Source organism: Mustela erminea, chromosome 7 (assembly GCF_009829155.1).
Source record: "Mustela erminea isolate mMusErm1 chromosome 7, mMusErm1.Pri, whole genome shotgun sequence".
NCBI lineage: Eukaryota > Metazoa > Chordata > Mammalia > Carnivora > Mustelidae > Mustela > Mustela erminea.
The window spans coordinates 103,114,415-103,138,404 of NC_045620.1; the positions used below are offsets into that span (position 1 = coordinate 103,114,415).

At 41.5% G+C, this 23,990-nt stretch overlaps 1 gene segment (V, D, J or C); it reads right to left on the reverse strand.

The window, feature by feature from the left end:
* Positions 1 to 7,173: 7,173 nt before the first annotated feature.
* LOC116596438 overlaps positions 7,174 to 23,990 on the reverse strand; it is an 85,765-nt gene continuing 68,948 nt past the window's right edge. The window contains 2 exon segments of the V gene segment in view: positions 7,174 to 7,696; positions 10,907 to 10,941. Coding sequence covers positions 7,371 to 7,696; positions 10,907 to 10,941 — 361 coding nt within the window.

Below are 23,990 nucleotides of genomic sequence, written 5' to 3' on the forward strand. Positions count from 1 at the left end.
TCCTCTATTAATAGTTTTTTCTTTGATATTTGTCTTTTTGCACAGTAAAGGGCAACAAACCAGTTCCAGATAGTAGAGGACTTCGGTAAATGGGCTGTTACCTGCCTGCTCTTGAACCAAGTGGGTAAGAAGGCAGGTCTCAGTTGGCATGTAGTCCAAGAAGAATTTATGAAGTCTAAGATCCCAGAGACTTCTTTCCCATAAGGATATGAGACACATGCTCAGCTCACTCTTCTTGCAGCTGGGAAGACTGCTGAATGATTGGTTCCCTTGAAATTGCATGCTGACGACTGGAGAGCACATTTCCTCTCTTTCAGTATGGAACATTGGTCTTTGGGAATTGCACCTCCCACCTGAATCCTACAAAACTTCAGCATTCCACTATGGTACTAGGCAAGCTTGGGGGAAATACACTGAACTGAACTTGATCCTTCAGCCTGTGGGTGCAATACTGTATCAACAAATAGTTCATTCACTTTGTGCCTTAGTTCCTCCATCTTTCAGTTGGAAAGATTTTCCTTGCCTTGATATGTCAAATAAGTAAAGAGGAACAGAAAGATTGTGATGTATTATTGCAAAACTGGAGGAAATGAAGGTTTCAGGCCAAATTGAAAAAGGCTTCCTTGTGGAATGACTGCAGGGAGAAGATCCATTGAGCTCAGCTATAGAATCCAATAATCTATTAATAATTGAGAAGAAAAAGAGGTCAGATTGAGCACGTACTCTGCTTAATACTCTGTGGCATGCATTGTGCTAAGTGGGTTATGGACAGTGTTTCATTTAACCAACTGAGCCACCCAGGTGCCCGGTACAGTGTTTCATTTAATAGTCACAGTGATGCTGAGACAGAGGTTTTACTACTGTTACTTTATTATAAAGAATGAGAGACCAAGAGGGTCTTACTTCCAACATAAGTTATACGTGATGAGTCCCCATGTCAGAGCTCACTGCTGCAAGCTGTGGCTTCCCAGGTAGAGGGCTGGAGCAGTGGAGTGATTTATGAGGACACCCTTGGTGTCAGTAAGTCCAAGGTTCGCTAATATTTGGGCAGGGGGTGAAGGTATAAACCTTCCCTGACCTCCAGCATGTGTTATGTGTGCTTCCTCTGTGGTTCCATAAAGCTCTGAGACACCCCACAATCCATCCATTGCTCTGTGTTGTAATTTCTGCTAACTTGGGCTGGGAGCTCCTTGATGCTGAGGGCTCTCTCTTACTCAGCGTGTTATCTGCAGAACATAGTACAGAGCCAGGTACATGAAGACGCTTATCAGTATCTGTGAATGAATGAAGGTGGGCATCTATATATCCAATCAGATAAACAAGTTTTTTCTGTAGTAGTTAGGGTTGCATGGTGTAGAGGGTGAATGACCAACACTGTCACTTGGGTAAAGACCAGTGGATGGGTAATGGATGTGTAGATGGGTATATGCATGGATAGAAAGGGGATCTGGTAGAAAAGAGTACTTCTGCCATGGGTGCCAGGAAGTTTACTGAAATATGTTCTGAAATGTTGCTATGACTCATCCCTATTTTTTCTAGGCCTCCTATCCCTTAGATGCCCAAACTGTTCAACATGAATCTTTCTTGCTGCCCTCAAACACTTCCAGGACCTCTGTGGACCTCATAAAGAATCTGGTTGCTCACAATATCTCTCTTAAATGCAGCTTGTGTGGGTCCTATCACCATGTTCACACCTCTGAGAGGGTGCTGCTTATTCTGGGTTGACGTTTTCCCAGGGGGGAATCCTAGCACTAGAGATGGGGCAGTGGGTTTAGGTGGAAAGATATCAAGCAAAGTTAGGGTCATTGTTACTTCCGGCCCTGTGCTGGACACAGACTTGGCAGGCGCTGTAAGGATCCAGGTGCAGCAGGCTGTAGGAACTACTGGAAGGGTGTGGAGGGCACCACCCAGCCTGTTGGAGGAGGATGGGAGTGAAACCAACAGATGTGCTCAAGGTTCTAATTTCAGTTCCCCAAAAGGTCTTCTCCTTGACCAAAGCAGTGTGACCGTTGCTATGACAGTTGCTATCTTGGTCCCTGGGACTCTCCCTCAAAAGGTGGCATTACTTTTTTAATCTTCTTAGGCCAGTCACCATGAAACTCGATACTAACCCACCTGGGGTGGGGATGGGCAGGGGGGCATGGCTGGGGCCTGAGCACTGTGATGGTTGAAGATGCTGGAGTACTAAGAAGGACCTTTGGTTAATGAGTTATTTTTCCAAACTAGACCAATACTCCCAGTTGTCTTAGGCTTGGTAGACTCTCCATTTTTACTGAGCGTCATGGATTTGTCTCCTGAAATGTCCATATTAGCTCATTGTTGCATCTGATAACAGATGGAAAGAACTCTGGCCTTGAATCTCAGTCTGTCTTCAGGTGACCATGCCATGCCATCCAACCTCTGCTCTTCAGTCTCCTGACCTGACTTCTGAGTTCTTTCCTCACTTAGAGACTCTTCGCCCCTGAGAATAGCAGTTATGAAGGGACCACACTGTTTTTACAGGGCTTTTGATCAGGCTGCCTGAGTTTAAGTCCTGATTTTTGGTATTTACTGATTGTGTGACCTTGGACACAGTATTTACATTTAGTCTTAGTTTCCTTATACTGTAGACTAGCTGCGGGGTTGTTGGAGGATTTAGTGACATGAACTCTGTAAGTGTAGACACATTGTATGCATTGCTATTATTATAGAGTAAAAGCAAGATACAAGCTGGCATGTGTTGAGCCAAAGGAGTATTCCAGAAGGTCTTCTCTTTGTAGTTACTGTTTCCCATCTTGACCATCCATATTTTATTATGGTGTTGTAGGTTGGAGGCTGTTCCTTATCTGTTCTTTTGAGCCCATGGGAAAAATAAAAGCTTGTATATTTTCTTGAGAAAGACTCACAGAGACCGAAGACCTTTGTTCACCATCCAGTCCAATCTTTTTTGTTAGTTTTAGAGTTGATTGAGGCCTATTACTGTGACAAATCAGTATTATTGAAAACCTAGACAGAACCTGCCATGTGTAAACTATGAAAAAGATGTGGTGGCTTGGGCATGATAACCCTGGTTTAAGTGACGGTTCTACCTCTTATGAGCCCTGTAATTTTAAGCATGCTACATAATCTTTCTTAGGCTCTTTCCTTATCCATGAGGCAAGGTTAAAAAAATACCTTAGTGCATGGGGTGAGAATCAAGGTAATCATATAGATGACAGTACCCTAGCAAACGGCAGTACCCTCCTCTCCTCTGCTTCCTCTGCTCCATTGCCCCTGTCCACACCATCATCCCTTTTCTTCCTCTCTGCAGAGAATGTTGCTGGTTTCAGGGATACAGAAGGTTCCAGAGTTAGGAGGCAGAACCTTCTCTTAAGAGACAAGTAACCACATAGTAGGGATAGTAAGAGCTATTCAAATCCTGAGAAGAGATTGGTAGGTAAATGGAAGGATAAAAAGGCTGAGAGGAGCTAAGGGGAGAGACAGGACGGGTCTGTGGGGGTCTTTCCCATGCCAACGTGACTAAGAATTCGGGGAAGGGGTTGGCATGTGGAGCCTAGGGGAGAGGAAGTGGCAGATGGTAAGCAGACTCCCTTGTGAACTTCACTCTTCTCCATCTTCTCTTAGCTTCCTCTGCCCAGAGCCTTTACTTGTGTACTTCGGTCCACAAAGTCTTCCTGAATTGCTAAACCTCCACAATCTAAATTCTACACATTTATTGGAGAAGTCATGAACAATTCTCAGCATGATTGAGAACCTCTCTGGTTAGTGTGCATGGACACGCCCTTCTCTTCTGTCCCTGGGTGAACCATCCCTGTTCCCAGCAAGGAGCAGCACCTCTGCCTGTGCTCCATCCACCCCATCTCACCTACTCAAGGACATTGCTCCAGCGTTTTTTCTCTTGTCTCTCTAGCAGCACAGGATTTTTCCTCTCTGCTCATTAGGATTCAAACAGGCTGTCATTTCTCTTCTCCTTCCAGACACTGCCTTTTCCCAACTCTTCCCTCCAAAGAATTAGCCATGCATACTGCTTCCGATTTCTTCCCTCCCATTTTCCTTTGAACCCATTCTGATGTGACTTTTGCCTTTCCCATTCTATAGACGTTGCTTTTATTGAGTTTGTTAATGACCCCCACATCTCTAAATCCAAAGGTCCATTTTTGTTCCAGTTGACACAGTTGACAACTGATCAGTTTCTCCTCCATGTAATGTTAACCTCTCTTGGATTCCAGGACAATACTGCTCTCCTGATTTTCCTCCTTCTCTGGCCAGTCCTTTTCAGTCTTCTGTCTTGGTTCTTCCTAATCTCACCAAGTTCTTGATGTTAGAGAGCTTCCCAGCTCAGTGCTTGGATTTCTCTAACCCCTTGCTTGCCAGGTATTCTTTCACAGTCTGATGGCCTTTAACACCATCTGTATGGTGATGATCCTACATTTATGCCTCAAGTACTGACTTCTCTCTCCTGCATTACAGGGTCTTTAAAAAAAATAATAATTAATTAGACAGACAGAGATCACAAGTAGGCAGAGAGGCAGGCAGAGACAAAGGGAGAAGCAGGCTCCCTGCTGAGCAGATAGCCAGATGAGGGATTTGATCCCAGGACCCTGAGATCATGACCTGAGCTGAAGGCAGCGGCTTAACCCACTGAGCCACCCAGGCACCCCCACATTACATGGTCTTATATCCAGTTGTCCACCTGTCATCTCTTCTTGGTTGTCTGATATGCATCTCAGACTTAGCCCCTCCAAAATGGAGATTCCAAAGCTTCTGTAGTCAAGCCAGTGTCTATTGGTATAAGGATGGATGGACAGTAGGTCATGGAATGGAGTTGAAATCTTAGAAATAGACCCAACTTTGTGGTCAATTGATTTTCAACAAAGATAGCAAAGCACTCCAACTGGGGGAAGGGAAGTCTTTGGGGTTAAAATAATTATGACTGGAGACTAAGTTGAAGGAGCCCCTTGAAAGAAATCGAATGGTAGCCAAATGGAGGTATTCTTATGATGGTGACTAATGCTTGCACCGCCCTTGGTATAGACTAGCCTGGGTGTTTAGTGCTTCATTTGAATTTCATTTAATTTTTACAGGTCTTACAACTAAGACCTTCAGATGAGAAAACTGAGGCACAAAAGTCAAGTAACTTTCTGTTATGACTTGTGAGCATGTTTTCCCAGGAGATTATAGATGAACAATGCTGTGGGAAAATAGCATAATAATTTGTCCATTGCATCTGGCTGGGCTCGTGGTGATGGCTGACTTGGGCCCTAGTGCTAACTCACCTGTGCTTGCCCCATGAGGAGAGAGCGTGGAGCCGCTGGCTTCTGTCCTTGAGATGCCTTCAGGTCCTCCAGTGGCCACTCTGACCACCCATTTAGTTCACTAGAACATTAGGTCCCACCTTGTTCACTTTTATAACAACCCTCTTCCTCCTCCCTACCCACCCCAGCACAGTTTCCTAGGCTGAATGGCACCTTCTGGGAAGATGAAAAGAGAAGAGACCTCAGGAAGATGGCGTGTTTGACCCTTTGTTCTGTGCAGCACCATGAAGACTGGAAGGCAGAATTGTATAGTTTTCCAGAGAGCAGAGTTGGGGAGGTGGGGATTTGTTCCCAGGCCCACCACTGACCCACTGTGGGACTTGCCCTTAGCCTCTCTTCTCTGTATATTGGGTATAAGATATTTCTTGATGTAAACTTATTTTGAAGTATAACATATAGTATATAAAATATACAGAATATATATGTACAGAACAGTGCACAGATTGTTATATAATTGTATAGCCTGACAAATTTCCACAAAGTGGCACACTTCGGCTCTTACTTAACCAAGTTCCAGCCGCCCCTTCTAGTCCAGTCTCCTGCTAGGCATTACCTCAACCCACGCTCAAACGTAATCCCCATCCCAATTTCTAATTGTATTTTTAAGTGGTTTTGAACTTTATATAAATGAAAATATATAGAATATATCTTCTGTGTTAGGTTTCTTTTGCTTATTTATTATTATTTTTTTATTATGTTCAGTTAGACATTATATAGTACATCATAAGGTATTTTTTCAATTTATTTATTTTCAGAAAAACAGTATTTATTATTTTTTCACCAACATAATAAGGTTTTGATGTAGTGTTCAGTGATTCATTAGTTGCATGTAACACCCAGTGCTCATCCCAACACTTGCCCTCCTTAATACCCATCACCCGGTTACCCCAACCCCCCACCCCCTCCCTCTGTAACCCTCAGTTTGTTTCCTGGAGTCCAGAGTCTCCCATGGTTTGTCTTCCTCTCTGATTTCTTCCCATTCAGGTTTACCTCCCTTCCCTGTAGTCCTCTGCTCTATTCTTTTGCTTATTGTCATGTTTGTGGGACTCATCTATGCCAGTGGGTATAATTATAATTTAAAAAATCTATCTCTGTAATAGTATTTCAGTGTGTAAACACACTACAGCTTAGTGACCCATTCTATTATTGGTCAGCATGTGGATTATTTCTTTTATAAATGAGGCTGCTCTGGAAGTTTTTACATGGGTTTTTTTGGTGGACAGAGACACAGTCACCTAGGAGTGGGATGGCTAGTTATACTGTATGGAACTCTCTCAGCCTTCTAGAACTTGCCCAACATTTTTAATGAACATTTTTAACTTTACAGTGTAGTGAGACTTAAGTTTGTATAAAGTGCTCAGTGTGGTCTTTGGCTGATAGAGACATATTCTATTAAGTTGAAGGGCCATAGTGGAATTTAACTTTCCTTATTGCTTGTTCATTTAGACCATTTTCATGGTCTTGTGATTTTATGTAATGTGACAGTGAATGACTCTTGAGACATGTTTCTTTCTTTTGAAAAATTTGCTTTTGGTAAATTCTCCTGGTAAGTTCAGCTGGATCAAAAAATATGTTACTGTAAGGACTGTCAACCTTCAAAGGCTGCAGAGAGCCTCTGGAGAAGGGTAAAATGAGAAAGCAGGCCATTTATACCATGGCCCAGGGGAGTGGGATGTGAAGACAGGTGGCTTATAGCTTTCGCAGAGGAGTGTCTTGTCGAAGGCTGTAGGGTAGGGTAGAATGGGGGATGAGGACTTTTATAAATGACGTCGTATTTTATAGCAACTCAATATTTAGTTTCTTAGAAGATGAACTGGGTAATTGGGAAAAAAAAACCCACCAATGTATAACAACCATTAAATCAGGAAGAACAGGGAAATCACAGGTGCAAAGATTCACTTTATTTATTCGTTTCCCCCAAATATTATTAGCATGGTTAAAGCCAAAGGGGGAGGTAGTAAGGTAGGGAGAGGGGTCTGCAACAGGGGTGGGTCTCTGATGGAGAGGACCAGAGGCCTGACGGGGAGGGCACGGAGGCTGGGACTGAGGGATAGGTGGTGGGGGCTGCTATGCCACTCACTGGCACTCGCTCCTTTGGAAGCTCTTGACAAGAGGGGAGGACAGGCTCTTGTGAGTGACCTCACAGGAGTACTTCTCATGACTTAGGTACTCCGTACTGGGCATCGTCAAGGTGCTGCTGAGGCTGTAGGTGCTGTCCTTGCTGTCTTGTTCTGTGACACTTTCCAGGATGCCTGTGTTTTTGGTAACACCATCAACCTTCCATTTGACATTGACTTCTCTGGGGTAGAAGCCATTCAGCAGGCACACGACAGAGGCACTGCCGGTATGTAACTGGTCCGGAGATGGTTGGAACACAAAGACGGATGGCTGGGCATCATTCCCTAATGAAGGAAGCACAGAGAATGGTCTCTGAGTAACAGGGAAGTTATCCATTTGTGTCTGTTGTTAGTGGGCAGTCCCAGAGCCTGGAAGGGACAGACGGAGCAGCTTATCCTGGGTAGCCATGACGGACGCCAGGAAGCAGACATATCATCTCCACCATCTTCAGTTTTTCTCTAGCTGCTGCCTCTTAAGAAAGTTTTAAATTGTTTTGTTTGAATCTTTGCAGCCATTTTGAGGGCTTTTTGCTTTTCTGACCTCACCTTTCTGACTTCCCCTTATTGCCTCCTGCAGTAAACACGAATGGTTCAGGTAGAGACACAAAGGCCATTTCATCTGAGCCCCTCAGAGTTGAGAAGTGAGAACAGGTCTTGGACACCCCCTGACACAGATCATTTCCCCCATGCCTCTCCCAGAAGTGTGCAGCGAGAGCAAGCTGCCACGTCCCTCCTTGGGTTTTCTCTGAGGGTATTAGGGCCAGACCCACCCTATAGAGTGACTCCAAGCCCTGAGTCTGTGACTGGGTCGGGGTGCAGCCCCGTCGCCGTCTGTGATGAGGCCGGCAACTCTCCTGACTCTCATACAGGCCTTGAAGGAAGGCAGAGCCCTGGGCTGAAGGCTGTCATCATGTGGGGAGATTACAGACCAGACCAGGGGGGTCAACGGTAACTTTGGCCACCTGCCTACAAGGAACCGGCTAGCTTCAGTTCTGACCGTGAGCAGCTGCCAGATGGCCTCCTGGAAATCCCCGCTGTGGGCGCTCAGGCCCTCTAGTTGGAGAGCAAGAGCTACCGTAACACAGCCAGAAGCTTCGGTGGAAGAACTCTGCCGATAAGTGTGAGCAGCTTTGTGTAAAGTTAACCTTCATTAACCAAGCACTTCAACATAAGATGCTATAAACTTTTTATATTTTGATTTTTTTTCTCTTTTAACCTTCATTACTGATTTTTTTTCAGAGAATTTTATAAAATAGCATTGGCAGCAAAATAATATGCATTCTAGAAAAAAAGGAGGGACATATTCTATGAAAATACTCCTATCTGGGTGAATCCTTGACACCTTGAAAATATCCACCCTGCATTTAAATATTAAACAATTAGTACATTTGACATGGAAATTCTAATAAGACATTTTATTTGCTTTCCATGGAATTTAAAATTTGTAAGAGTTTTTAAAAGGCTCTAAGACAGTTTTAAAACAGTTTCAAATACTTACTTAGTTTAAATAGTTCTAAAGGAGTTTTCAGAGTTTTAAAACAGCCCTAAAATGTCCTATTTAATTGTAGCAGACCAAAAATAATCTTTCTTATGCATCACTTCTGAAATCAGCTGAAGTAAACAACAATTACTAAATTACTAAACAACAATAACTAAACTTTTTAGAAGATATGGGATTAAAATACCCAGATTAATTTTCTATCACAGAAGGAAGGTATTAGGAAATATGTTTATATTAAGTTTTTATTAATGGCATTTGTGTATGATTAGATATTTTGTACAATGAAAATATAATCCTTCCTAAGCTATTACACTTTTGAAAATTAAAAACATGTCACAAATTTATCTTTTCTCTAATGGTGGTTTAATGTGACCTCAGTAAAAAGTTGATAGGTCAAATCCAGAGTGGCCAGATGGCCTTAAATTACATTTTTGCTGGTAGGGATTTTGCCCTGAAGGAGTTACATATATTTCTTTCTTTTAGATTGCACTTTTGTTATTTAAATACATTTGATGAGAGGAGATTGAAATGGTTACATGTCGTTGAAAAAAATAGTAGCTTTAAGTTTTTTACAAAAAATTTTCATTATGAATGATATAGTAATGAATGTGAATTTTGGTTCTGAAATCTCTGATAAATCAGATTTCTCCCTATTTTTTCTATGTGAACTCAGAGCCCACGACGTTTCTATTCTCTTCCGTTAGCGCCTTGACTCGTATCACTGTGTCGGAAAAGCCGCCACAGTGTAGTGGAAGAGGCCGTGGCACTTACCCTGTAGGCGCACTGCCACATGGGCTCTGTGGCCAGGTCACAAAAGTCATTCAGTCATGACAGAAGACCACCACGATGCCTACAGACCACGCAAGTCATGCCGTGGCCTCTTCGGTGGTATTAAAAGATGGCCAGGTAGTAACGAGGGAAATAAAAGATAATAAAAAAAATACTAAAAACTATTTAGTATTTTTCTACAAGTCCATGGACATTTAAAACATGCAATTATTTTATTTTCCTTCATTTAAACGAATTTCTTAAAAACCGATTTTGGCGACCACCATCTTTTCACCATATATGATAAGAAATCATTTCACCGTTAGTCTAAGGTAGAAATTGGATTTTTAAAAAGGTGGTATCTCTCAAGATATAGAATCTCTGTAGAATTTCTGAATATTGACAGTTTATCACTCATTTTAGACTCTAAAGAGGACACCGCTGCTGGTTCTCAAACTGTATGTATCTTCTACACAGCAAACAAATGTACTTTTCTCACTTCTTACTGACTTTTCATGCATTCTTTTGATTTAATTGTTATCTTATAAAATAACTTATCAGAGGAGAGAAAATAGACTAAGAAATTCCTCTTCTGTATTACACATAACGAGCAAAAATCAACATAACATTTGGCAAAACGCAACAAAAATTAGTTTGCTTTTTCTCTTGGGTGCCAAAGATTCTTTTTCTTACTATGCTAATTTTTTCCCTTTTGAATCTTGCAATTTAGATTAAATTAATCTTTTTGTCTACAAATCCATTTCTGCAGCTGAGTTTAACTTTGGAAATTGATGATAAATTTGAAATGGTCTCATGTACTCATCTGCACAAATTTCAACCTTAAGCCTCTAAAAGTCAGTACTGGCATTTAGACCTAAATTTCAAAAAGCAATAGAGAAAAATTACTTACGTTTAATCTCCAGACGTGTCCCTGGGCCAAAGCTGTCCCACTGTATTCGTTTAATTACCTTCCCCTGAGCAAAAACCTCTATTTGCTTCTAAGCTCATTAGGTTGATGGATAGAGCAAAAATCTGGCAATTTAGATGCCATGTCAACTAACTAGCTCCTCGCTCTTTGTTGAGACAAATTGATTTTCAGTACCTTACTCATCTGATTTTCGGAAGAATCCCACTCTCTTTGGAATTGGCCTCAACTCACACCCCACACATGAAAACCCCCAGATTTCACAACTCAACAAGGAAAAGGACTAGAAAAGTGTACTTACGTTTGAGCTCCACCTTGGTCCCCTGGCCGAACGTGAGCCACAGTGAGGGCTCTGACGCTTACCCCTTATCAAAAACCTCCTTCTGACACCCATCATAGAAGAAAGGCCAATGCAGAGAAAAATCTAGCTCTTTCTCTCCCATTCTCCCCCGCAAAACCAATTTTCATCACAATCTCAACAGTTTGCTTGGCTGAAAAGTTGGCTATTTTCTAGTTTTCTGCTATTTTATTTTTGGGTCACCAGGAACAGCTCATTTTACCAAAATGTCACAAACTTGAACAAATGATGCAACAGGACAAAAACCTCACAAAGAATTGAGGAAAAGTGTACTTACGTTTGATGTCTAGTCTGGTCCCTTGGCCGAAAGTGAACCACAGTGATTTCCCTTAACCTCCCTCTGTACAAAAACCCGCCGTGAAACGGTAGCAAGCCTCTCTCCCCTGTTACCCTATTTTGATTTGGAAATCTTAAAAATGAGTCCTCAGCTAGCCTCCAGTAGAACAATTTTCCCTCCCCTGTACCTAATCTGGGAATGAAATTTGTTTTATCCCTGACTTGTAACTAATTAAAACACATGAAAAGGAAAAAAAAAAGCAACAAACCAATTAGAAACAGTGAAGAACCAGTTGAAAAAAATACTTACGTTTTATCTCCAGCTTGGTCCCCTGGCTGAACGTGTACACACAATAATTCCTCCTAACTTCCCTCCTATACAAAAACTGAGTTTCGTTTTCTGACAATCATGCAAGGCTCTCTTTAGAATATGTAATTGTGCTTGCCAATAGATTTCTGAAACTATCACTTAGATGAGTTATTCTCACTCACTCACTGAATTTTGTTCTTCATAGAAAAACACGCAACCAATTTTTTGCAACCAATTTTTCAACCAATTTCAATTTTTCAACCAATTTCAAAAACACAAAACCAAATTTTTGTTTACAGATTTTATCTTTGCCCCAGAGGATGTCAGGGCCTGGTTTCAAAGAGTCAGCTTCTATAGATCCCTTCCCCAGGCATGAGAACCACAAGATACAGAAAACTGAGGAAGGAAGGTTTGGATTTTACTCACGTTTGATTTCCACCTTGGTCCCTGCGCCGAACGTCCACCACAGTGATAGCTCCCCATGGTGTCACTGTACAAAAACCCTTCTCATGAAGGGGAACCGAGCCCTCAGTCAGCTGCTGAAGCTTCACGCTTTTCCCAGCAGTTGTGGAAAGCCTAGGGCTTCCCTGACAGAGTGTTTCCTTAGGTGAGATCTAAAATCCTAGAAAAGGATATATTTACTTATGTCTGTGGTCTGATGGTCCCTTTCTTTAGCAATATACCATATCTGGACTGTTTCTTTTCTATCTATCATCTATCTATCTATCTATCTATCTATCTATCTATCTATCGGAAAGTAGGCTGAATGGAAATTACAAAGAAAAGCAAGTTTTAAAAATTGAACTCTTTTTTTTTTTTAAAGATTTTATTTATTTATTTGACAGAGAACACAAGTAGGCAGAGAGGCAGGCAGAGAGAGAGGAGGAAGCAGGCTCCCTGCTGAGCAGAGAGCCCGATGCGGGACTCGATCCCAGGACCCTGAGATCATGACCTGAGCCGAAGGCAGTGGCTTAACCCACTGAGCCACCCAGGCGCCCAAAAATTGAACTCTTTTATGCCTTCTCCTAAGGGTGAGGGAGCTGTTGCAGATGATAAACTTCATACAATGTAATTATGGGATTCTAATTTCTCTCAGTTAAGAATAATTAAAGAATGTTTTCCTATTTGAACCTCTCCTTTGCCATGAAGTTGTTTCAAAAAAGGCAGACTAAATGTATATCATATCAAGGCCCATGATTTAGAGGTATTTTGGTATTAAGCTAGAGATGACCCATGAAACTAAAACAAAGATTAATAGAGATTTTATTTATTTTAGGGTAAGAGTGCGAGCTGGGGGTGGGGAGAGGGGAGAAGGGCAGAGGTGCCAGGAGACCGAAGACTTCTTGCTGAGCTTGGTGTGTGGAGCCCGGTGCGGGGCTTGATCCAGTGACCTCGAGACCCTGAGACCAAGCCCTGAGCTGAAATCAAGAGTCAGACACCCAACTGACTGAGCCACCTGGGTGCCCCTAAAACAAAGATCAGTAGAGTAGAAAGTGAACTTTACTTAGTTGGTCATCTGTTGTTCACCATGTTCAATGAGCTGAACCAAGAGCCTACTGTCTTTGGAGCTTCCAGGGAATCATGCAATGCCATGGTGTTTCCATAGTAACCCCATCAAGGACACTGAAGATCTCATTTTGTTTGAAGTGCAGCTCTACTTGTTGTAGTCTTGTTTCCCTCTTAACCTTTCATCCCCACCTCAGCATACATGTCTCTTACCATCTTCAATTCCTCACCATTCTTCTGTGGCTTCCAGCTCTTATAAAACTCTCTCTCTGCTTGGAAACACCTTTGCTCATCTGCATTAGGTTGTGAACAATGAATTCCTTCAAAACTCAACTCAAGAGACCTTCTCTTCTGCTAGGAGATAATCATCTTCTAGCAGAGCACAGAGGCAGATCTAGAAGACCTAATTGTTCTTGTCTGCTCTCAGATTCTTTCTACCTTACTGGATTTGTAAATTGATGTTTCATTTTCTTGTATTAGGAAGACCCAGTCCGTATCTTTACTTGGCAAATGTTCAACAAACATTTGCAGAATGAAGGAGGAAAAAAACACCTAACAATGAATAGTTGAAAATCAATAATGGACGAGAGCTAATAAATTATAATAGATTAAGGACTAATACTGACCATTGCAACAGTGAGTTTTACAAGAGAAACCTAGGTAGGTTTCCTTGATTCTGTCACTGAGAGCTTTGCTATTGTCTTTAATAGCAAAATTAGCAGCAGATCTCCCCAGATGATGAGGAAAGAGAGGACTCTTGGAGGTAGAGAGGAGAGTAACTGGCAAGTGGACATTTAATGTGCAGAATAGTTGACTGAGGACATAGTCAACATAGATCCTAAAAAAGATAGAGTGATACTCTCTGCAGAGATACAAGCAATACCAGTCATTGTACTTGACATTTATGGAGTGTTTAGAAAGTGTCCGACTTTGTACATAAATCATCACGTTTAATTATCCCCCCAAATCTAGGAATTCAAAACTGATATTTTTCCTATTCTGTAGATGAGGAAAGTTGAGTGCAGAGACTTTAAGTAACTTCACCATAGCAGTGAGTGGCAGAGCTGGGCTTTGATATCAGAGCTCATGCACTTCATTGACCCTGGGAGTAGAAACACTCCATGCAAGCAGCATGGATGGCAGAGAACCTTGGAGTGGGGGAAGGAAAAAGAAACTCCATAGCTTGTCCTAGGTTGGAAATGAGTAGATGAGTGTGCTCAAATGTGTATACAAGCTGCTCATAGAAATGTTGGTTAAAAATTGAAGAAATGGAAAATAAGTGAAATCTTCATTAATGAGAATTTAATTAAACTAATTATGTTAGAGCTTTGTGATGGGACACTAAACAACCAAAGAGGATGAAGTAGGTTTCTATAGGGTCACAAGAAAGGTGTTCATGAAAATATGGGCCATGGAATGGTTTATTTTGTATGATATTCTGATTCTGTTTTAATGGTTATATATATATATATATATGGATAGAAAAACAGGGTAATTCCTGAAGGAAATACAATGAGCCATACTCAGTAGTTATCTGCTGGGCTTACAGAGGTGTGTTGTTTGGGAAGAGGAGAGCAGTGACACTTTCTCCCCTTTTGAATATTGCAGATTATCTTGTTTTTAGTAATTAGGTGAATACATTAATTTTGTGGTTTTTCAGGATGCAGATGCTTTTAATTAAATTTTGTGGTTTTTCAGGTTTTTTGATGCAGAAAGACTGTATAAATTTTGATAAAGAATAAATTGACTTTGCCTACTAGAATTCTCAGTATTCTTATACAATGTATAAATATGATTTTAAGTGATATACACACATTAAATGATATTCCACTGTAGAACCTAATTGCTAATTGTCAATTACACTTTTTCCTATAATATTTAGATTGAAAATGCAAAAAAGGTTGTTTTCCTGGTTCTGTGTAGGAGACATTCTTACAAACATAGGAGACATATGGGTGACATAGGGGCTGGAAAATGGGAATGATAAAGATGACATGGCTCTATAAGGGATTATGTTCCTCAATGAATAATGTGAAATTGGTATCGAATGTGAAATTGGGATTCAGTGTGAAGAGTACAACTGAATGATTGTACTAAGAGAGTATTTGCTACTAATCAAAAGTGCTTATAAGAACCATTGTGGCAAAAACTATTTTATTAATCACATACAGTAGTGATTGATAAGAATGGCTGTTGTGATGTTAGAGCATAACGGGGATCACTGAGAAATGGTTGAGATCCTGGATATGTGTATGGTTCATTATTTGAAGGCAAATCTTATCTTTGAAGCATCTGTGACTTTCTGTCAGGATCTACAGTTCTACAAAATGTCCGTGATGGACCTTGACAATACTGGTTTTACTGAGGAAAGGCAAAGTGCCAATAAGCTAATCTGAGAGGTTCTTGGGTTTGTATATAAGAGTGATAGAAATAGAAATTTGGGGGCAGTATTCCAACAAACTCATCAATGAAGCTATTCCCCATTTGGCTCCCAAGAAAGTTAGATTCTTAGAATAAATTCTAAACTGCTTGTGGAAGAGAGAGAGAGGAGGGGATAGAGAGTGAGAATGAGAGAGACACCAAATGCTCACCTGTAAGTCATCCTGAAAACTATTGGTAAACTATCTTATCAGTGTTCTTCACATCTGACATTTCAAGAAGCACCATTTTTGCTTTTTCATTTGGCATAATTAGCCAGCCTATTTGGAGTGGTCTACCTTACTTGAAGCAGCAACATATAATAAGTCAACTAGCTTGTCAGGGACACATGGCATAATTTGCTCTTTGCAAGACTTAATTAAGGGATGGTGGCTTCCTTACCTGGCTCTGGAATATTTGTGTCTGATAATCCATCTTGAAGTCTGTGGTTCAATATTTTTTTCTAGCTCAGCAGTCACAGTAGAGTCCAAGGCAGGTGATTCTTTTTACTTCAGCTTGACTCCTCTGTAGGTTGTAATGGCTGTCATTTGTACTTGATTTATGCTGATATCCCACAAGATGAAGACAAAATTCCGGAGTCCACATTCAGTGGTGCCTAGAACTTGATCGATTGCCAGTCTTCCAGCTAGAGTGCCACAGACAGACATCTGTTCTGAATTCCTAAGGGGTAAAGCTGGCCCCATAGCCAAGAGGGAGAGAGGCAGAGGAGGTCACTTGAGAAATTGCTGCTTCCATGCAGCTTTGGAGCTGTGTCTGTTTCCACTCATCTCTGAAGAAAGAGGAGCTGAGAGAAGCAAAGTCCTTTGCCCAAATATGTGCACGTATTTGTGCCATAAACATGACCCAAGATTTTGGACCTCCTCTGGAAAATGTAGGTGCTCGTGTTTTCAAGAAGACATTCAGGCTACAGATATTCTCTGACTACCTAGAGTGAAAGAGAAAACATCAATAACAGTGCTTGGGTGTATTACCCTTGGAGAGGCTCAGCCACCCAGATTTACATACCGATTGTTGTGGTTTCTGGTTGATTATACACAAGTGATGAGTCCTTGAACTCTGCTCTGGAGTTCCCTGTCCCCCTTTGTTTGTCCCCTTGACCCTAGCCCCGTGTCCTTTCTCATCCTGCCACTGAGAAATGCATCCTGGCAAACTACTGTGAATGGGCTAGCTCTGGATGCAGTTGAGAAATTGATGAATTCAGGCTTGAATTCATTAGGTGCTTCATACTTTTTTCTTCTCTGTTGTCAAATCTTCAGGTTCCTCATGGGCAGTCTGTTCTTCTCCCTCGTGGCTCAGGATGTGGTGTGGTATGCAACTGATGAATCACTCATTTCTACCTCTGAAACTAATAATACGATATATGTTAATTAAATTGAATTTAAACAAAAAGTAAAAAAAAATAAATGGGATTAAACTAGGCTGGCTCTTGACTCTCCCTCCCATCCTAATCAGCATATACATTTAAGGGATATTAGTCTGGTGCTGGTAAAAGAGGAAGCACAGATCACTCCCTTCTCCATTGTCTTCCCTCTCCCTCCTGACCCCAGTGTCCTGATTATCCTGGCTGACACCTAGAGCTCCAAACAAGACAGAAGGATGGGAAGAGGGCAGGCCTAGAGCAAAACAAATACACACAAATATCAACATGGAAACCCAACTGACTGTAACAAGGAATAATTGGACTTTTATTTTTTATTTTTATTTATTTATTTATTTATTTATTTATTTATTTATTTATTTACAGGCTCCCTGCTCAGCAGGGACCAATGCGGGACTCGGTCCTGGGACACCAGGATCATGACCTGAGCAGTCCTTTAACCAACTGAGCCACCCAGGTGCCCCAATAATTGGGCTTTAAACTAAATATAATGCGTCTGTCCACCATTCTCTCAAAATCCCCCTTGTAATGACAGAAGAAATACAAAAATGAGAATAAATTTATTTTGTGGTTGCAGAATCATGAAGGGGGCTATTAGAAAAAAAGACATTTGTGGAAAAATCACAAAGAGTTAAATTTTTTTTTAAAGATTTAAATTTTGAGATTGAATTGATGCAGAAACTGAAATCTAGTATCTTCCATCCCATTGCAAAAATAGGAGGGGTCCTTGACACAGCCAGTACTAATCTTCCTCACAAAGCCCCAGAAAATGCATACTTCTGAGTTATCAGAGCCTGGGTCTGGGGGTGGGATGGGTATGCCTCCCAAGGGGGGCTAACACCTGGGCTGCCTCCACTGAGCTTGCTTGCATTCACCTTTCAGGCCATGGGGATAGTGATGGAAAAATCCAAAGCAATGGGATAAAGGAAATCTTCCAGGTCACTAGAGGAAAAAGAGAAATGGACATCAGGAAAAGCAAATAAAAAAATCAAGAGGAAAGTATTCGATAAATAGAAATATAAAATAAGATGGTGGGGTGGCTGGGTGGCTCAGTGGGTAAAAGCCTCTGCCTTCAGCTCAGGTCATGATCTCAGGGTCCTGGGATTGAGCCCTGCATTGGGCTCTCTGCTCGGCAGGGAGCCTGCTTCCCCCTCTCTCCCTACCTGCCTCTCTGCCTACTTGTGATCTCTGTCAAATAAATAAATAAAATCTTAAAAAAAATAAAAAAAATAAGATGGAAAGACTAAGTCCAAATAGAACAGTCACAGACTATAATAAATGCTAAGTTATGCAGAATTTGTAAATGAGGCGAAAAGATGACTATTGACAAAGATTCTCTCCTTGACCAGACTCTGCTTGGGCTCCTCTGAGCTCTCTTCTCAAGTGGACTCAGAATTTTTTGTTCATCTTTGCATGGTCCAATTTTAGCAAGAATCCTGCTAAGTTAGTTTAACTAGAATCCCCCTTGTTGATATCTGATTGCAGTCAACGTCTGACCGGCTTCCTCAGCCTTCCCTGTCCCCAGGTGATGTCTGATCACCTGATCACCCTGGCTTTCTTTCAGCAAGAATCCTGTTAGATCAGTTTAACCAGATCCTCCCTTAAAAGGGGTGTTTTCTCCTAGTCATTTTCAATTCTCTGAGCCCATATTGCTCCCTGGCTATGACTTCCCACTTCTCCTTGTGTTGGAGGGAGGTCCAATCTCTCCCTTCCACTGCAGAACCTCATTGCATGGGTTCTCCCACTTTATCCTCTGATCCTACTAGGTCTGCCTTTTCCTCAACTCCTGTCTTGAGTAATTGTTCTTTAACACTATGTATCCTTTCAGGGTTATTTGACTTGCTAGGGAAATAAAGTTTTTTACTTTTCTAAATACAACTGATTAAAAACTAGATCTCAAAAGGTTGGATCAGAGAAAATGGATGGCATGAAAATGATAAATTATTTTTGTCTGAGAGCTCTAATGCTTACAGTCTTACTGCTATGTAAGACATTAACCGGTTTGCATCTTATTTAGTGATCTTATTCTGTCATTGAAAGGGACGTGTGTGTGTGTGTGTGTGTGTGCATAGACTAGACATGTCTTCTTTTGAGCCAGCTTTATCATCTGGTTTTGTCATTAATAAGTGAATCTTTGACTCGTGTTCATAATATATATGCATGAAAACTATCCTAATTTTTAAATAAACTTATCCCTTAAAAATATAAATGGAAAAATTTCACAATAGAGAGGCAAAGAAGAGTGACTAAAACACGCAAATCCAGTCATATGCTGCTTACCTGAGATGGAGCTCAAACAAATACATAAAATGATTGGAGCAACAAATGCAAAAGAGGAAGATGTGTCAGATAAGTGCTGACAGAAGGAGGATCAATATGTGATACTGAATTAGGGGTGCCTGGCTGGCTCAGTGGGTTAAGCCTCTGCCTTTGGCTCAGGTCATGATCGCAGGGTCCTGGGATAGAGCTCCACATTGGGCTCTCTGCTCAGCGGGGAGCCTGCTTCCCCCTCTCCCTCTGCCTCCCTCTGCCTACTTGTGATCTCTCTCTCTGTGTTAAATAAATAAATAAAATCTTTAAAAAAGAGACAGAAACACTGAATTAGAGGAAAGAGCACTTTCAGGGGCAAAATTAAACTTGGTAAGTGATACTTAAAAAATGATCAATGATACAACCAAAGATCCCAGACTGTGGAAATGTATTTGCATCAGATTGATTTGTTTTTGTGAATATCTTCTGGGAGTCATGGGATCAAGGAGGTGGGTATGGTGACTGCCAGTTTGCCTAAGCAGAGGAGATGGGTGGGTCTTGGGACTCAAGGAGGGCCTGTCCCTGGGGACTCAGGGATCAGTAGGGGCTGAGAGAGAGGCTTTGGTGGTGGTGGTAGTTGGAGAGGTGGGGAGGGTGAGATCATACCTGACATCATGGATGTCACTGGAAGGGCTGTGCCTCCAAACTTCTAATTATGCTCACACTCACTTATAAGTGTTCATCTAGTAGGAACAGTCTGGTCAGGTTGCTGTTATTAAAGGGAATGAAATGCTTTCAGTCTGTGTCCATTTCCTCAAGATTCAGCAAAGAGGGAAGTTTGTTGAGCCTAGCTTGGGTGAGGGTCTCACACCTGGGCTAGGAAAGGGAGGCATCATGACATTCTCACCTGACTGTATCCAGTCAGAATGGAGAAATTCCTCAAGAGGGGAGGTCCATGCGCTCTTAGAAAAGGTGGAAATGCAGTTAGGAAAGGGAATGTCCATTGTTCTTTGTTCCTTCTATGTATTTTGAACCTAAAGCTTGTGAATTACAGTATTTTTATTATAGATGAGTTCTTACTCACCATTGTGCTTTCAGTGACTAACAAATATGTCTGGCATCCAGACACACTTACATACCTATGGAATAAATGAATGAAATGAACAAGATTGTTAGGAGTCAGGGGAGTTTTCTCTTTGCTTTGGCACCCTCTAGCCCTTGGTAGTTTCTGAAACCTTGGAAACTGATGGTGGTGCCTCAAACTGGGATTGTCTTCATGAGAGCTGACCCTGAAACCCTGGTAGAATGCAATATTATGCCTCCATCAGAAAGGATGAATACCCAACTTTTGTATCAACATGGGCGGGACTGGAAGAGATTATGCTGAGTGAAATAAGTCAAGGAGAGAGAGTCAATTATCATGTGGTTTCGCTTATTTGTGGAGCATAAGGAAGAACACAGAAGACATGGGGAGATGGAGAGGAGAAGGGAGTTGAGGGAAGTTGGAGGGGGAGATGAGTCATGAGAGACTGTGGACTCTGAAAAACAAACTGAGGGTTTTGAAGGGTAGGGGATGGGAGGTTGGGTGAGCCTGGTGGTGGGTATTGTGGAGGGCACATATGGCATGGAGCACTGGGTGTGGTGCATAAACAATGAATTCTGGAGCACTGAAAAGAAATTTAAAAAATAAATAAAAATAAAAAAAAGAATGAATAGAAAATAGACTTGGTGCTTCCTTGGAGGGGTTTTGTAGGTCATGGACTGTTGGAACTGGAAGAGAGAAACTACGTCTAGCTCCATTCATAACAAATGGGAGAAAAGTGGGTCTTTAAGAGAGGAAGAGATTCACTCAGGGCTTACATAGGTAGGGAAGGACTGGGATGGGGGAAGAACCAGACATCTTGCCTCCCATTTAAAGCACTCCCCCATTATATTTCCTGAGATGCTTGACAAAATATTTGCAGACCAGGAAAATTCTCTGCATGGTTGCCATCTGGTCCAAGTTGGAGGGGACTTTTTAATCCATTTTCTGAAATCCAGTGAAAGAATGAAAAATGACCTCGTGCAACACGGATGTAGGTTTCTTTTTTCAGCATGACAGCTGCTCTAGGGGTCAGTCAGGATACCAAACATCATTTTTAAAGCTGGAAAGAGCTCTTAACTATTTGACTTTTATAACTAAGAAAACCAAGGTGCCCTTAATGATACCAAAGGTGCAGGCATACAGTCAAGGTCTAAACCTTTGCCTTCCAAGAACCAGTTCAGTGATTTTGGCTAAATGTGGCTGATTCAGCCAGTCTGCAGAATGCTTCCAGTTGGTACGAGAATAATCATTAGGATGGTAAGTGTATTAATTAAGGGCAATAATAGCTACTCTAATGGATATGGTCACAAGCTTGAGCAATTTAATGTATTAGAAATTTATTTTTCCCTTGCATAAAGTTCTGACAGCAGAAGGTAGGGTTCACTTTCACGCTGTCCCTTAGAGACTCAGGCTGACAAAGACCATCTTCAGCCTAAGGTTTCCACTGTGAGTTGCAAGACTACAGATTACAAAAGAAAAAATCAATCTCAGAGTCACTGTCACTGAATTGGGCTGGATCCAGACTGATGTGGAAGCTTGGGGCATGAGGAGCTTTATACATAATAAAGTTCTCCATTGCCACCAAAGGAGTTGATGGCCATTTAAGGAGAGGGTGAAAATCGAGTGACCACAAACTTTCTGAGTGGGTTACGCAATTACTTTGCTAATGTGGTATTTACCATACTTCCCACATCCTGCGTTATTTCATGGGATTTCGTGATCAGATTCTAATCTGTCTGCTAGGGAATGAACAACTTCAGGTAAGTGACCTCTTCAGGCAAGTGACCTCAGCCAGGTGGTTTGGTATCTCCATTGTGCCTTGATACTGAGTATTCAATGATTGCTCTTTGAATTGAATTTGATAAATGTGTGTATTTGAGAATATATCACATTGAAGAATTTAATTAGGAAAAAATGAGAATTTTAATGGATTTATCAACAAATGTCTTTTCCTTCCTTTCTTCAGCCCTCCTTTTTTCTCTTTTCTCTCTTTTTCTCTTCTCTCTCTCTCTCTTTTTTCTCTCTTTTCCTCCCTCCCTCTCTTTCTTTAAAAAAAAAAAAAAACTCCAGGCTGGTATCAGCTGTTCGGTGTTATGCCAATGGCAGTAACATAGTATGAGCTCATGAGATATGACAAAAGTTATGACGATATGTGTCAATCCCTGAAGAAGGTGGAGAATCAGATATCTGGTGAAATATTTTCCAGATGGATTTGGAGTCTCTCCTGCTCAGTGTCCTATGAACTTCATTCCAAAAGGTGCCACAGCCCATTTATATATCCCAGAGCAGTAAGAGAGTGACTAAGGTGGGAGACAAGTTGTAGTATTGAGACTTACATGGAATAATCACACAGAAAGATGATAAATACAGAAAGTCCTTCCTTCTAGATGGATCTTTTCTATTCTAGCCTGAGAGATTACTGCTGAGTATTATAAGTCTTCCCACACAACTTGGACTTGACTCCTCATAATGTTGGCTTTGGGACAGTTGATCGGAGTAAAGGGGGTTGTCCAGCTGTTGTGCAGGTGTTGCATGTGGCTGTATGAGCCACATGTTCCAGTGAGGTTATCCCTGCTCAAGCAGAGGGAGGAAAGTGCTGGAGATCAACACTTTCAATCCAGCACTTTCCTTTGGAGATCAACACAAAGGATAATCTATATGGAAATGGCAATAGGCTCTTGGATGCATAGACTAGGAAGAAAAGTGCATTTACTCCTTAAGTCAGAAACCAAATGGAACTGATGAAGAAATGTCCAGGATCAGATGGATTTACTGGTGAGTTTGACCACACAATTAAAGAAGAATCAATATCCAGCCTTTCCCGACTCTTTCAAAAATAGGAGAGACTATTTTCAAACTCATTTTGAGGCCAGCAATGCCATAATACAAAAACCAGACAAACACTGCAAGAAAAGGAAATTACAGGCCAGTATCCTTGATGAATACAGACAGGGAAATCCTCAACAACCTATTAGTAAACTGAATTTCACAATATATGAAAAGCATCATGCACCAAGGTCACATGGGATTTATTCCAGCTTCTTGCTTGGAAAAGAAAGAGTAAAATTGTCTCTGTTTGCAGATGACATGGTCTTAGACAAGAAACCCTGAAGACTCCACCAAAATACTCTTAGAGCTAATAAACGAATTCGGTAAAGTTGCTGGAAACAAAGTCGATATACAAAAGTCAGTTGTGTTTCTTTTTTTTTTTTTTTCCAGTTGTGTTTCTATACATTCATAATGATCTATCAGAAAGAGAAATTGAGAGAATGGTCTCATTTATAGTCGCATCAAGACGAATCAATAAAATCCAGAACTATGAGAGGATACCTTTCTGGTGTTTGAGTCAGCCGGAATGTGGTGCTTGTTATGAAAGCCCTGGGATACTCATCCTGGTGGTGAGACCATGAGGGGACCGTGGGACCTGAAGAATGACAGAAAAATGCCTGGCTCTTCTTTTTGTCTTGTAAACCACAGACCAGGCGCTGGAGCAGTTTGCAAACCAGAAACACAAATGGAGATAAATGGCTGCCAACTCTCCTGACAGAAGAGCGAGGAGAAGGGCAACCTAGAAACAGAAGACATTTAGGCAATGACCGCAGAGTCAGTCAAATGTCACAGAAAGGACTGTAGTGCCACCTTTGCCTGTGCCAGTAAAGGCCAGTGGGGAGCCTAGCTGGCTACTCTTACCAGGCCGAAAGGGGGGTGCCCAATCGCCTGTGGGGGTGGTGTCTGAGAGGTCTTAGTGGGGAGCCAGGACTTTCCTCCCTCCTATGTGGTGAGG